The sequence below is a fragment of the Dendrobates tinctorius genome, unplaced genomic scaffold, assembly GCF_039654945.1.
Source record: "Dendrobates tinctorius isolate UK_male_01 unplaced genomic scaffold, ASM3965494v1 ptg000120l, whole genome shotgun sequence".
NCBI classification, from domain to species: Eukaryota; Metazoa; Chordata; class Amphibia; order Anura; family Dendrobatidae; genus Dendrobates; species Dendrobates tinctorius.
Window position 1 is genome coordinate 24050087 of NW_027361788.1, and position 15658 is coordinate 24065744.

A 15658-nucleotide genomic window follows, 5' to 3' on the forward strand; every position below is an offset into this window, starting at 1 on the left:
TGACAGGCAGGGCAGCACATACGCTGCAGGTGAATGCCTGTGTGTGGCTAGCACCCTCCAATCAGAGGTTTAGAAAAAATAAATGTAAATTAATATTTTATTTATTTCAGGAGTTTTAACAATGGACTTATATTTTCTGAAATAGCGCCACTTCTAACCACAGGCTGTGCCTGGTATTGCAGCTGAGCTCTATTCCCTTAGGATTGAAATGTGATATAGAGCAGAGGCCCTATTTAAGAGTGGTGCTATTTAACTCCTTATGCACCACTGGTTAGGCGGAGAGGCCAGATCTTCCACCAACATTGCAGGAAAGTCCATATCTTCATCCTCGGCTCTGTCCTAAAAGTCTACATTCACTGTGATATTTCTTACAAGGCCCCTGAAGGTGTCCTATGGTATGTAGCACCAGGATGCCAGCGGCAGATCCTGCAAGTTGTTAGGTGCGACCTCAGTGGCTCAGACTTGTCCCCCCCAACACATCCACAAACATCCGGGAATTTTGGTCTCTGTCATATTCCTCAAACACCTCCTGTACAGAGGTTGCGTAGGTGGCACATATCACATCCACATGATAGCAGACCCAGGAAAACACAGTGCATCGTGCTGCAGTCTCTTCTGCAGGAAGGTGGCGCTCACGCACCCAGCCTCCAACGAGACAGACTAGGACCCCCTTCATTGCTCCATGGTCCAGTTCTGGTGCACACATTCCCACGTTGAGCAATTTCCACAGTGGACCAGTGTCACAACGGGCCATCAGACTGGTCTACGTCTGTGTAGGCCACATGTACAGCCTTCACTCCCTACCTACATGCATCAATGAGTCTTGGATGCCAAAGACTCTGTGGCCAATTCACACTGTCATTCTTGGGCTGCTTTTGGAAAGCACCAAGCTACATACCATGAAGAATGAATGCAACCAGACGGTTTTGAGAAGCTCCAACCCAGGCATCTAGTTATTATGAAAGATCTTCACCTTCCAGCAGATGGGGGGCATCACCTGCCTCTGAGGTCCCCTTGCTGCTGGCAGCTAACTGACGGATGAAGGGCACCCAGGGAAGTCATGGATTCACAGAAACTTGAGGCTGGGGACGAGACCGTATGACTGGCAGTTAACACTAGGGGAAAACGTATCACCTGGTCATAACTAATAGGACTTCCTTCCCTATTTATATTCCCTTTGATCATATCTGAAACCATTTGGCAACCAATAAAAGGTTGGGGGTAAAAAACCATGATAGTGGGTGCTGCTGTCCATGAGAATGGTACCCAGAATGAAACCCTGCTCAGTGCACGCTGCATTTGTACGACATCAGGGCCACCATGTCAGCACATTCTCATGATCTGCCATTATAGTAAAGGCGTAGAGCATAATATGAATATGCCAAATGACATGCATTGCTTACCTCTGGGTTTTCTCATCATCGTAAATAGGTAAAATTTTAATTTTCTTGTGAAAATTAGATTATCGGCCACCTCTGCAGTTTATCAAAAGGTCTGATCTCCTAGGTAAGGAGAGCAGCTCTTACAAGCTCTCTCTTTACAGCTTGCAAGTGCTGCTCTGAAGCTGATCTGGATCTGTACCCCTGCGATGCTGCGGAGGCAAAGATGGAGCAGAAATGAAGAACGCTCAGTTCAGACCAAGGGTTTACCATCAGAAGCACGCTGCTCCCTTGCCTTCTTGCTTACCGAGGGATAATACACTCCTGATGGACACTACGGATCAGGTGCGTGCCTGAGCCGCTGCCTGAATTGTGCGCTGTCCAATGCAACTAGCAAACGCAGCATTGAAGCGGCGCTAAAGCTGACCGGACTGCTGAAGGAAGGGAATCGGTGCGCTCCTGAACAATGACACCTTCATTTGTGAGTGGCGGTAATACACCCTATTCATTTACACTGGCATTGCCACTGTATTCCTCACTTAGGATATATAGGAGGCACCATGGACATCACTGGTTACGTCAGACTAGTTCTTCAGGATTCTGGCTATCAGTCCAGAGTGAGGACACCAGCTATGACTTCTGGCGTTCATTTCAAACCTACTGCATAAACCTCTGTGCAGTCATATTTGCTCTACCGCTGTAAGGCTCTGACTTAGTAATCCGTTCCGGTGAACAAAACAAGATTAATACATTCATTTGTTTTACACAGAAGGCCGAGTGGACAGTGAATGTAACAAATACCGGGTATGTTATCTAAGGCATGTACAAATAGAAAAGCTGCCATCTGCCACCTCTGAGAAACTAGGGAGAAGTCGTGCAATTCTTGTACGATAACATTTACACAAGTGGTGAAATAGCAAGATGAATTCTGTATATGAGGGGCATATGTATAGGATGTGCGAGATCCGCATGTGGAGTCAGAGTTCTGCTTCCACCATGGTGTGCGAGGATATCCTAGTAAGGTCCACAGTCTCACCTGCAGCTTGGCATGTTCGCTCAGCAGTCGGTCGTACTCCTTCGTCAAGCCCTCGCTCTGCTTTTTGATGGCGATCACCTCGTTCTCAGATTTCTGCAGGGCTATAAGTAGAAAACAAAATATAAGAGGAGTCTCAAATCTCAGGACAGAGTGGCCTTGTTGAAATTCAACACTTGATCCTCGCGTTCTTGAGGAAGAAGAGTTGCTGCCGGAGGCATCTGCTTACTCCCCTCTACATATTGTGATGCAGCCCCTTAAACACCCTGTTGTGTGTGGGTCCCAAGAGAGACCCCCCAAGTTCAGCTGCTGCACGTGTTAAATATGAAGGTCTATACAACGCAGTGTGCAATCATGCAGGAACCGAGCAATTGGAGGTCTCAAAACCCGAAGGCCACCAATCTACTGGTGGTTTAAGAGGCTCTATATTAAAAAAAAAACAAAAAAAAACAAAAAAAACACAACACACACAACAACCTATAAAAGTTTACTTTTACTTTAATGGGATGACTGAGAGGAAGTTATTGCTTTATTTCCTATCTATTCCATACACGTTTCTTTAACACCAGACCCTTTTATTCTACACAAAATAGCGTGTTCCTTATAGGTTTCCCCAAGGCTCTTAATGGAAGAACACAAAAACAAAATCAATAACATGTTGCTATCAGTATGAGCGCCTACAGACGACGTCCTGGGAAGCACAGCATATATCAATTTGATGTGCCAGCCATGCAGGTAATAAACTTTCCAGGAATGGAGCAGAACTCATAATTCAGCTGTCACATGAAATTACAGACAGGTCAAGGCGTCTATTTGTGCTCAAGAACATTATCCATTTTTGGAAGTTGATGCGGGCAGAGATGTAGAAGGGACAAGCTGAAGGTGAAGTGGGAGATCTGCCATGTTGTAACGTTTGGAAGGTCACATGGATTTAGCATTGAAAAGAACTGCTAGACCAACACATTACATCCCAGATTTCTGACCTCAAACCTGGGAGCCAAGACGTCTGGTGTCAGGAGGTTATGCAGGGCTCCTGAAATTAGGAACAGTGAATAAAGGGACTGCATATTAGTGATGAGCGAGCCGGGTCAGTTAAGGAGTTATCCGAGCATGCTCGTGCACTAACAGTGTCTTCGGAGTGCGTGAAAAATGTGTTTGAGTCCCCATGGCTGCATGTCTCACGGCTGATAGGCAATCCATTCATATGTTGTGGCTGTTGAACAGCAGTGGGGACTCGAAACATTTTTCGAGCACACCGAAGACACTCTTCACACCTGAGCATGCTCGGGTAACACCTTATCTGAGCACACTATCATCACTATTGTGATCCACCCTAACAGGCAGTTCCATAATGGGGTCCCAGCGATCATACAAGAACTGCAGCCTCATCACTGCTCCAGATACCTGCATGGCGTCTGCTACTATTGGAAGAGCTAACACTCTCTGGAATGAATGCCACGTTGTCCTGGCTGATCGGAGTGGAAGAGTGGAACCCTGAAAAGTATGGAGGATCCAAGGATAGGTTATCTAAATGGGCATCCTGTAAACCCGCTCTGACAACACTTATGGGAGTAAAGCTGCAGAGTGAAACACTACCAAAATATGTGTGTGTGTGTGTGTGTGTGTGTTTAGTTATAACAAATTATAATTATCCTCCATCCCATAGTCCCGTGCCCATATACCCATCATACATATCCACGATCCCATAGGCCCGTGCCCATATACCCATCATACATAGCCTCCATCCCATAGTCGAGTGCCCATATACCCATCACACATCCTCCATCCCATAGTCCCGTGCCCATATACCAATCATATATTCTCCATCCCATAGTCCCATGCCTATATACCCATCATACATATTCGCCATCCCATAGTCGAGTGCCCATATACCCATCACACATCCTTCATCTCATAGTCCAATGCCCATATACCCATCACACATCCTTCATCTCATAGTCCAATGCCCATATACCCATCACACATCCTCCATCCCATAGTCCCATGCCCATATACCCATCATACATATCCTCCATCCCATAGTCCAGTGCCCATATACCCATCATACATATCCTCCATCCCATAGTCGAGTGCCCATATACCCATCACACATCCTCCATCCCATAGTCCCATGCCCATATACCAATCATATATTCTCCATCCCATAGTCCCATGCCTATATACCCATCATACATATCCTTCATCTCATAGTCCAATGCCCATATACCCATCACACATCCTCCATCCCATAGTCCCATGCCCATATACCCATCATACATATCCTCCATCCCATAGTCCAGTGCCCATATACCCATCATACATATCCTCCATCCCATAGTCCAGTGCCCATATACCCATCATACATATCCTCCATCCCATAGTCGAGTGCCCATATACCCATCACACATCCTCCATCCCTTAATCCCGTGCCCATATACCCATCATACATATCCACGATCCCATAGGCCTGTGCCCATATACCCATCATACATATCCTCCATCCCATATTCGAGTGCCCATATACCCATCACACATCCTCCATACCATAGTCCCATGCCCATATACCAATCATACATATTCTCCATCCCATAGTCCCATGCCCATATACCCATCATACATATCATACATATCCTCCATCCCATAGTCGAGTGCCCATATACCCATCACACATCCTCCATCCCTTAGTCCAATGCCCATATACCCATCACACATCCTCCATCCCATAGTCCCGTGCCCATATACCCATCATACATATCCTCCATCCCATAGTCCAGTGCCCATATACCCATCATACACATCCTCCATCCCATAGTCCAGTGCCCATATACCCATCACACATCCTCCATCTCATAGTCAACCATTATGACATCAATGAGCGGCGGGGCTTGCAACCTATGACATCTGTCACCATGGCAACCATTGTGACATCATAATGAGGGGCGGGGCTTGATACGCACACTATTTCCCCAGTATGTAGATTGGAGCAAAATTGTTTGGTGAATTGGAACGCGCGGGGTTAAAATTTCGCCTCACAACATAGCTTAGGACGCTGTCGGGGTCCAGACGTGTGACTGTGCCAAATTTTGTGGCTGTAGCTGCGACGGGTGCGGGTGCCAATCCCGGACACAAACACACACTTTGAGCTTTATATATATTAGAGATATATATATTTTATTAGAGATATATATTTTTTATTAGAGAGATCTATATTTTATTAGAGAGATCTATATTTTATTAGAGAGATCTATATTTTATTAGAGAGATACACACACACACACACAAAAAGCAGGGGAAGCGAAGCATCCCTAAGCTTTGGTTCAGACGGCTCTGTTGCTTTAACCTGTGGTTGGGGGGGGTGTTCGAGGCAACAGCAACCCCATTTAAGCACAGGGGCTTCCGCTAACATTATTACCAGCGGTTAATCTCTCCTTTACATAGGCATGTTCTGAACAATCCTATGGCAGTCACGGTTAAATATTCAGTTTACAGTTTAACAGTTCTGCGATCGTAACAAATTTTCCAAAACAGGAACCACTTGGCTCCTACTTCAGCATTTCTTGAAATTACAACCGGTGAGGACAGAGGCCATCCTCAGCTGGTGCAGAAGTTCCTGAATTGCTGCAATTGTTCATCGCACACTCACCTTTGATTGGAAGGACGTGGACAGGGATCATTATGAGTAGTGAAAAGCAAATACATTTGGCACTATTCGTTACTCACATGAATAATACGGTATTCAGGCTGTTCGTTACTCGGCGAGTAATTAGGTATTCGCCTTGGTATATTCGAGTGACCTGCCCAGCATGCTAGGCACTTTATTTGCAGCCAATGAACATGCTGGGCTGGCTTGCCAATCACAATAATGCTGGCGCCATCATTGGTGTGGCATTACTGCGATTGGCTGGCCTTCCAGCATCATAGGGACTATTTAAATTCTGCAGGCACCATCTTGTGCACATTGCAGCCGGAAACAGCATAGGGAGAATGTAGGTTCAGCATAGGGAGAGTGAAAGGAGCGTAGTGAGAGTGATAGGAAGCTTCAGTGAGTGTTATTTATTCCAATAAGCTCTTTTAAGAGCTGAAGTTTGTCAAGATTACTTGTTTGTTAGGTGGGGATTTAGTAGGGAGAGATTTAATAGGAGGAAGAGTGAAAGGCAGGCACCTGGGTGTTATTAGTACATGCTGCAGATCTCTGCCATTTCCTACTGTGTTGTACAGTAGTTATTAGGAACAGACTGTGGGATTAGAGAGAAAGAGGGAGGGCTTCATCCACTACCAAAATATAAAAATCAGCCACTTGTAAAGGGAAATATTAGGTAGTAACAGTATATACAAAACCATTTTTTTGGGAGCTACACAATATTCCTGTGTAGCAGCCCATTAAATTTTCTTTTTTACCGCAAAATAGTACTCCTTAGTACCAGCCTATAGTAACATGCATTTTAAAATCTAACTGCTAAATAACATTACTCGCGTATTGCTTAACACACCAAATATTTGTCTAGCAGTTGTGTGACTGGCGCAATCCAGGTACAGATAATCGTATGAGACAATTTAGCAGGGGCAATAATCTTCATTACTCCGCATTTGGAGTGGGTCAGCAAGGCAGTCTAAGGCTGTGTGTCCACGTAACGATTTTTAAGCGTTTTTGCCGCGATTTTCGGCGCGAAAACGTTTAAAAATCGTGTACAGAACGCCCCCCCATGCATTTCTATGGCATTCCGCACATGCTGTGCTAATGCTGCGCTTTTTTCCGCGGCGGAATCGCATTGCGGGAAAAAAAAAAGAAAATCGCAGCCTGCTCATTCTTTTGTGCGGAATCGCAAAGAATTGCAGCGATTCCGCACCCATAGGAATTCATGAGAATCGCTTACTTCCCGCATGTGGCTATGCCCACCATGCGGGAAGTTAAGCGTCTCATGTGCGGTTGGTACCCACGGTGTGGAGGAGAGGAGACTGTCCTCCAGGCCCTGGGTACCATACCCCTGTAAAAAGAATAAAAATCGGGGTATATTTACCTTCCGGCGTCCCGCGCTGCATTCCCAGCCTAAGTGTTCCCAGTAATGCCTTGCGGCAAGGCCCTGTAATGACGTGGTCTCGCGAGATCGCTATAGCAACACGAGACTACGTCATCACAGGTATTACTGGGAACGCTGATGCCCGGGATGGCAGCGCGGGACGCCGGAAGGTAAATATACCCAGATTTTTTTTATTTTTTTTTGCATTTTAACATTTTATCTTTTACTATTGAGGCCGCATAGGCGGCCTCAATAGTAAAAACCTGGTCACACTTGTCAAACACTATGTTTGACGAGTGTGACCAACCTGTCAATCACTTTCCAAGCGATGCTTCAAATCGCTTGGAAAGTGCTTGAATATCGCACGCGAAAATGCGGTGAAAAAACCGCGCGATTTCTGGAAAGGAGTCCGGTTTTTAGTGAGCGTTTTAAAACGCTACGTGGGCACATAGCCTCAAAAACAATCCCGTCTATTGGTTTAATAAATAACATATCTTTAGCAGTTGTGCGACTGGCGCAATTCCGGGTAGAGATAATCTAACGTGACAATTTAGAAGGGGTAATAATTCATTACTCCAATGTTGGAGTGTGTCAGCAAGGCAATAAATAGAGAACAAGTTTCACCACGGCACAATGTGCCAAGTTTGCACAAAGTACAAAACATTAGCCACGTGGGCTATACCAACATGACCACTAAGTACTTGTTGCAGAAGCAGGAGGTGATTTCATGACCACAAATGGGTTTGGATAGTTAAGGATGGATGTTAAGACAACTTCCCTTAAAAAAAAAACAAAAAAACAGATCCACCAAGAAAAATGGTGGATCCGTTTTTTTTTTTTTGCAAAACGGCGGATTTTGACTGATGGAAACAAACGGAAATGTGAAACAGGCCTTAGGCAAGCAACAGTTAAAGGGCACTGAAGAATCAGGAAGGATGCTGGTATGGTCACTTAAGTTGTCCTTCATCTTGGTCAACTTCTCACAGATTGCCCTTGCTGATGTGTCTCATGAAGATGGCCCCGTTTGTTGCAATACGAGGAGACAAACCCTGATGGAAGTTGGGACCGCTATTCTTGGTGTGGGTAAGATGTATGATGTCCCAGACTACACCAGGTTCAGCCAGTGTGTCATAAAGGAAGTGTAGCGTTCCTTTCCACAAGTCTGTGGTAAAGTAGACCTTCCCTGTGACTGCGTTGGTCAGAGCACATCTGATATTGTGCAACACATGTTTATGTAACTCTTTGACGGCACACCAGGAAAAAAAAAAAAAAAAAAAAAAAAAAAAAAAAAAAAAAAAAAAAGGGGTCGGATGGGAATCGAGTACCGTGGGGCTGCCACAGCCAAGGTGTCACGGAAAGACAGTTCCCACAAGTCGAAACGGCAACATTTCCAGGGCTACCAATCTGGCAATGTGGGCGTTTAGCATTTGGGCCTGTGGGTGGATATACCTGCTTTCTGTTAAACCTCTGGGCCAGGGACAAGTGAACGTTGCGCTGGGACAACGAACTGGACGTGGTTGCTGACTGTTGTGTCTGTGCAACTGCAGGTTGTGGGCAGGAGGCATCAGCGCCTGCTTCATAGACAGCAGATTGGGAAGGTCGTAACACAGGGGAAGTGGCAGTGGTTTCACCATCAGATAAAGAATTCCTACCCAGGTGTTCCACCCACCTACTGAAGTGTTTGGCTGCCATGTGCTTTTGCATGCTGGTGGTGCTCAGGTTGGCAGTGTTCTTGCCTCTTAGCTTGGTTTGGAAGATGCTGAAAATTACAGTTTTGTCTGAAGGACTTAAAGAAAAAACTGCCATACATCGGAACAACGTACCCCTTGGCCTGTTATCTAGTTGAGCGGTGGGCTTTGTGGGACAGTTGACAGTTCTCTTTGGTCCAACCATTATTTCTTCTTGACTATTTTCTTGCTACGGATCTATCCCTCTCTGCACTGCTGTGCTCGCTAGGCATGCCACGTTGGATCAGTGGCCTCATCATCAACCATGCCGTCTTCCAATTCATCAATTTGATCCTCCTGCTGAGTTGCGATTTGTGCAAGGGGAGGCTATATTGTGGTGGATCAGTGGTGTTGGTTGTTAGGCTGCCTTCTAAGGCTTCCTGACAGCTGCATTGCTGTTTACCCACTGCTCTGCAAATTGCTTTTTTAAAAGCAATCCCAATTTTTTTTTTTTGTCCTGCTGAGGTACTGAGCGTGCATTTTTTCACACCATACAGCGGTGTACGCTCCTCACACAGTACCGTGTAACGGCTGTTATCACAGCCACAGTGAAGCCATCTGTGTGTCACTCTGAGAATAAGTCGAGGACATGTTCCGTTCTTACAGACCTGCACCTACTAGTTTTGTCTAGCTTTCAAACAGTTAAATATATTTGCTGTTTGCTCACATTCAAAACTATAGAGAGACAGCGTGTCAGTCCGTATACTTAAAAAACACGGAGCTTGACAATTTCACGTACACCGGACAGCCGTGTACGTGCACGCTCCTCTCAGTACCGTGTAACGGCTGTTATCACGGCCACAGTGAAGCTGTGTGTCACTGTGGAAGGATAAGTGGAGGACTTGTTCCGTTCTTACAGACCTACACTCTAGGGAGATTCCTATTCTGCCCAATTCTACATACACCTTGTAGTTTGTGATACACTAGCCAATTTCTGCCTGTGACATAGCGCTCTGATATTCAGTGGGCCTCACACAATGCATAAGTGTCCAGTGTCCACAAGTGTGTGCAGAAATTCAAAATCTCCCCTGTCCTATAGACACCTTGTACCTTGTTTTACATTACTATATAGTTTGTTGGATTTTGTCTACATTTCTACAAAAAATGAGGAAGGCTGGTGGAAGAGGCCGTGGAATTGGGCGGGGGTTGGCAGCTGGTAATGATGGTGTTGGTGGTGGATCTGATGGTAGTGGCAAGAGCAAAATAGGACCGAATGCAGGTGTTGAGCCTGCGTCATCGTCTGGCTCCATAAGGCTTCGAAGGCTTAGTTTTATAGGAGTTGGCAAACAGCTTTTAAAGCCAGAGCATCAGGAAAAAGTTTTGTCTTACATTGCTGACTCAGCCTCCAGCTCTATCGCCTCCTCTTCTTCAGTTGTAAAAAGTAAAAGCACTGAGTCGTCATTGGAGGCTCATGTTCATGAACCACACCTTTCCTTGTGTCCTTCACCCCAACCAAGATTGAAGGATGACGCAGGCCATACTACTGATTACTCCATGGAGCCGTTTTCACATACCATGCCTGGATTATCAAGTGAAATGGTGAATTACCCAGGCCAAGATGAATCTGACATGGAGTGCACTGATGCACAGCCGCTGATAGATGATTCTGCTGGTACATTCACTCAGAGAACTACATTGTCCTCGCAGTGTACAGAGGCAGATTCTGACCCTGATGAGACTCCGGTGCCCCTTCCCGCACACTATACCACCATACACGGTGACACAGAGGAAGGTGCACATGACATTGAAGAGGAGGTGATGGATGACCCAATTGTTGACCCAGATTGGCATCCATTGGGGGAAGAGGGTTCTGCTTCCAATAGCTCAGATGAGGAGCATCCACAGCAGACATCGACATCGCAACAGCTATTATCTGGCAGGCCCGGAGCACTCCAAAGACAGGTTCCAAAAATCAAAAGAGTTGCTGGACAGCTTGTCCAGAGGGTCAAAAGATCACAGCGTGCTAGGCCGCAAAATGTCTGCCAAAGTAGGAAGAGTGCAGTGTGGCACTTTTTTGAACAAAATCCTCATGATCAGGCCAAGGTTATCTGTAAGAAGTGCGCAAAGACCTTTAGCCGAGAGAAAAATCTGAAAAATTTGAATACCAGTTGCATGCTTAGACATTTAACCACCATGCACTTGCAAGCGTGGACACAACACCAAACCTCAAATGCCACATGTGCAACTGATCACAAAGAAGGTAGTCAGCAACGCTACATTGTTTCCCCCACTGTAAGCCCACCGGTTAGCACAGCAGCAAATGTTGAGGTGTCGTTGCAAGGCCACAGCAGTCAGGGAATCCCACTGTTATATCAACGAAATACTGAATATAGGCCATCAGAAAGAACACCAACTCCATCACCATCATCAACCCTCTCTCAGTCCGCCCTGTCCACCGCTACTTCCACCATATGCAGCTCAAGTCCAGCTCACCCTCCCAGACACTATGAGTAGGTCAAGAAAGTACTCAGTCTCTCATCCGTGTACACTGGGTTTGAACGCCCACATTGCCAAACTAATCTCGTTTGAGATGATGCCCTATCGGTTGGTGGAAAGCGCAGCTTTCCGCGAACTCATGGCCTATGCAGTACCCTGCTATGACCTACCCAGTCGCCACTTCTCTCGCAAAGCCATCCCAGCCCTCCACCATCATGTAAAAGACCGCATTGTCCATGCACTCAAGCAGTCAGTGAGTGGAAAGGTGCACCTCACAACTGATGCATGGTCCAGTCGGCATGGCCAGGGCCGTTACGCGTCCATCACTGCGCACTGGGTTAATGTGGTGGATGCAGGGTCCACAGGGGACAGCGGTGGTGGGACAGTGCTGCCTAGCCCACGGTATAGGAAACAGTTGGCTGTAGGCGTTCGACCCTCCTCCTCCAGAAGCGAAAGCTCGTCCACAGAGCGCAGTCGTACGAGCACTCCATCTGCAGCTGCCGCTGTTGCACACGAGGTGTCCCCCTATCGAGCAGCTAGTGGAAAGAGTCAGCAGGCTGTGTTGCAGATGATGTGTTTGGGCGACAGACACACCGCCGAGGTGCTGGCCGAGTACTTGAAGTGACAAACTGAGTCATGGCTGGGCAGTGTACATCTTGAGGCAGGCAAGGTAGTTAGTGATAACGGCCGTAATTTTGTGGCAGCCATAGCCCTTTCAAAACTCAGCCACATACCTTGCTTGGCTCACACCTTGAACGTGGTGGTGCAGTGCTTCCTCAAAAATTATCCGGAGTTAACAGCCCTGCTCCAGAAGGTGCGAAGACTGTGCGCGCACATCCGCCGGTCGCCTGTACACTCCGTTCGTAGGCAGAAGCTGCAGCGATTGCTCCACCTTCCCAACCACCGCCTCATTATCGACATTGCAACAAGGTGGAACTCCACCCTGCACATGATGGAGCGGCTGTGCGAGCAGAGGCAGGCCATAATGCATTTGTGGGAGAATACACGGCCAGGCACTTTGAGAGCAGACATGGAGTTGACAGGTGTGCAGTGGTCGAAGCTGAAAGACCTCTGTAAAGTCCTTCAGTGTTTTGAGGAATGCACACGGCTGGTAAGCGCAGACGACGCCATCCTAAGCATGAGCATCCCACTTATGCGTCTGCTCATGCAAACTTTGACGCACCTTAAGGAGCAGGCGTCTGCAGCCAATGTTGATGAGGAGGAAGAGGAGGAGGGAATCCTTGATGACATTCAGCCATTGTCTGCTCAGGGACCTCTCCTGGACGAGGTGGAGGAAGAAGAGGAGGAGGAGGAGGAGGATGATGGGGATGATGCATCTCGTGGGGCAAGTGAAAATGTTGGCGTGGCAAGGTCTGGTACAGGGTTTGTGCGTGACTGGAGGGATGTGGATTTGCCAGAAAGTGCTCCTCCAACCAGCACTCGCAGTGCATCATTGACACCGGGAACATTGGCCCACATGTCAGATTATGCCTTGCAGATCCTAAAAAGGGACCCCCGCATTGCCAAAATGATGAACGATGACTACTGGTTGGCCAGCATCCTGGATCCACGCTATAAAGGCAAATTACAAAACATCATGCCACAGGAGAACCTTGACCTAATATTGGCTAATAAACAAGCAACTCTGGTAAATCGGTTGCTTGAGGCATTCCCAGCACACAGCAGCGGTGATGGTTCTCACACGAGCCGTACGGGCCGGGGGCAGCTTGGCAGAGGTGTTCATGGTGTACACAGCAGAAGTGGCGTTGGAGACAGGGGTTTCATGACAATGTTGTGGACTGATTTTTTCAAGTACCGCTCACGCAACTGGTAATACTGCATCGATGGAAAGTGACAAGAGACAGCAGTTGTCAACTATGGTTACAAACTACTTTTCCTCCCATATCGATGTTCTCCCACACAGGTCATTCCCCTTTGACTATTGGGCCGCTAAACTGGACACCTGGCCTGAATTGGCACAATATGCCTTACAGGAGCTCGCTTGCCCAGCTGCAAGTGTGCTATCGGAAAGAGTCTTCAGTGCAGCTGGATCAATCCTGACAGAAAAAAGGACCCGTCCGTCAACCCAAAATGTGGATGATCTAACCTTCATTAAAATGAACCATGCATGGGTTTCCAAGGATTTTATCCCACCTTCCCCTGATGACACATAGGGTGACAGAAAAATGGCTTGCTTTGGTCCACCTCTTCCTGGGACTTGACCTATTTCGCCTTTTGCATCAGCTGAATGTCCAACATCAACATATGCCACTTTCTAAAACTCCCTAACTGTGCTGCCCCCCCCCCCCCCCCCCATGGCCGGGGTCACCATCTAGCGCACGACACCGTGCGAGTGCCATTGCCCTGGACAGGTGGGTAGGCCGACTCTTGGGTGCGGGCACTGGCACAGGGTCCCTCATAGTGCAATCAAGTGTCCCTGACGGTGGTGGTGCACACCCGCCGTCAGGCACACCGCCGTACTATGAGGGGCCCAGTGCCAGCACCGACGCCCACGAGTGGGCCCCCCTTGCTTGGGCGGGGCCCCAGCATTTGCAATCTTTACCTCTCCCTGCTCCTCCGCTGTGTAGTCTGGGCCGTCAAATCCATACTGTGCCTGACACCGTCTGAGCCTGCCTCCTGATGTATAGACACATTTTGAATGTGTACGCTATCCATACATGTTATCCGGGGATACGGTACCCTTTCTCACCTTTGTGCAATCACGTGCAAGCCATACTGGGCCTAACACCGTCTGAGCTTGCCTCCTGATGTATAGACATATATTTTGAATGTGTACGCTATCCATACATGTTATCCGGGGATACGGTACCCTTTCTCACCTTTGTGCAATCACGTGTAATCCATACTGGGCGTGAGAACGGCTGGCGAGCTGTTAAGCAAGCTACAGCACCTGTGGTTTGCACACGTAAGTTTTTCATTTTTTCAGGAATGACGGTTAGGCCTAATTCCAGAACTGCGGTTGACCTGCACTTACTGGGAAATCATCGTTCGCGGGTAATAATTGTAATCAGTGATCCCCATCACTAATGTTGTTCAGCGGGTTATCTGCACCTGTAAGCAACAAACGCTGGCCTTTTCAGTGTAGCACACATGCAGCCACGGACATGTAAGGGCATGACACACCAGTTATTGGCCAATCTCATGTGCCAGAGCCTCACGTGTCCCTCTAGTAAGCCGGACTCGGACTGCGGGGCATGACGGAGTCTCGTTCGTTAACGGAATTAAGCTTGCAATGTGTGCATCTGTTCTGTAGCTGGCATGGTTGAGGTTTCCCAGGTGGAGTCGAATTTAACCGTAGGCTCCACTCCTGGTGGTGCCCTTCTGGACATTCCTTTAAGGTTCAGCTTTGCAACCATACTGCCCACGTAAAACAAACACTTTGCCTTCATGAACGCTGTTTGGAGGGTCATGACTCGTGGGAATAACGCCGCCCAATCAGTTAACCTGCTAGAGATCCTTCGTTGCTCCCAAGTATGACATCACACTCCCTAGGAGGAAGGTAATGCCACTGTGGCGACCGTACTCCTGGGGGCGACACAAGTGCACTGATGCCCAGCCACTGCTCGATGAATCTGCTGGTACATTGACCCAGACCACTACATTCCCCTCGCACGCTACACGGCCTGAATCTGACCCTGATGAAACGCAGGTTACCCTTCCCATATACAGTTCCATCTTACACGGTGACAAAGAGGAAGAATGGAGAAATAGATGTAAAAAGTGATGTATTTTTCATTGTACTATACCGCTATTTCTCTGCCGTCTCGGAGCATGATGAGTTGTGGTATGTGTTAAAAGGGGCGCTCTTTCGCCCAGAGCACATGAAAACCTGAAGCCAGCCCTACCCCCCCACAGTTTGTAGCCAAATAACCCCCATTTTTCAGTGCGTAACTTGTATTATGAAGTTAATTAAGGTTGACAAGCTTAAGTAAGAAGAATTGATGCTTTTGGCATTCAAATGGGCACTGTAGGTGTGTTTCCTGTCCTCCTCTCACTGCCGACTTTTATTCCCCATTGACTTACATTGGGTTTCGTGACGACCAC

The 15658-nt window shown here is 47.4% G+C and overlaps 1 protein-coding gene across 3 annotated transcripts in view; it reads right to left on the minus strand.

Moving 5' to 3' along the window:
* Nucleotides 1–15658, minus strand: part of BCAP31 (B cell receptor associated protein 31) — an 86702-nt gene that overhangs the window by 14886 nt on the left and 56158 nt on the right. For all 3 annotated transcript variants that reach the window (XM_073590925.1, XM_073590924.1, XM_073590922.1), the window contains exon 7: nt 2416–2516. In XM_073590925.1, coding sequence (XP_073447026.1) covers nt 2416–2516 — 101 coding nt within the window. The remainder of the gene's footprint in view (nt 1–2415; nt 2517–15658) is intronic.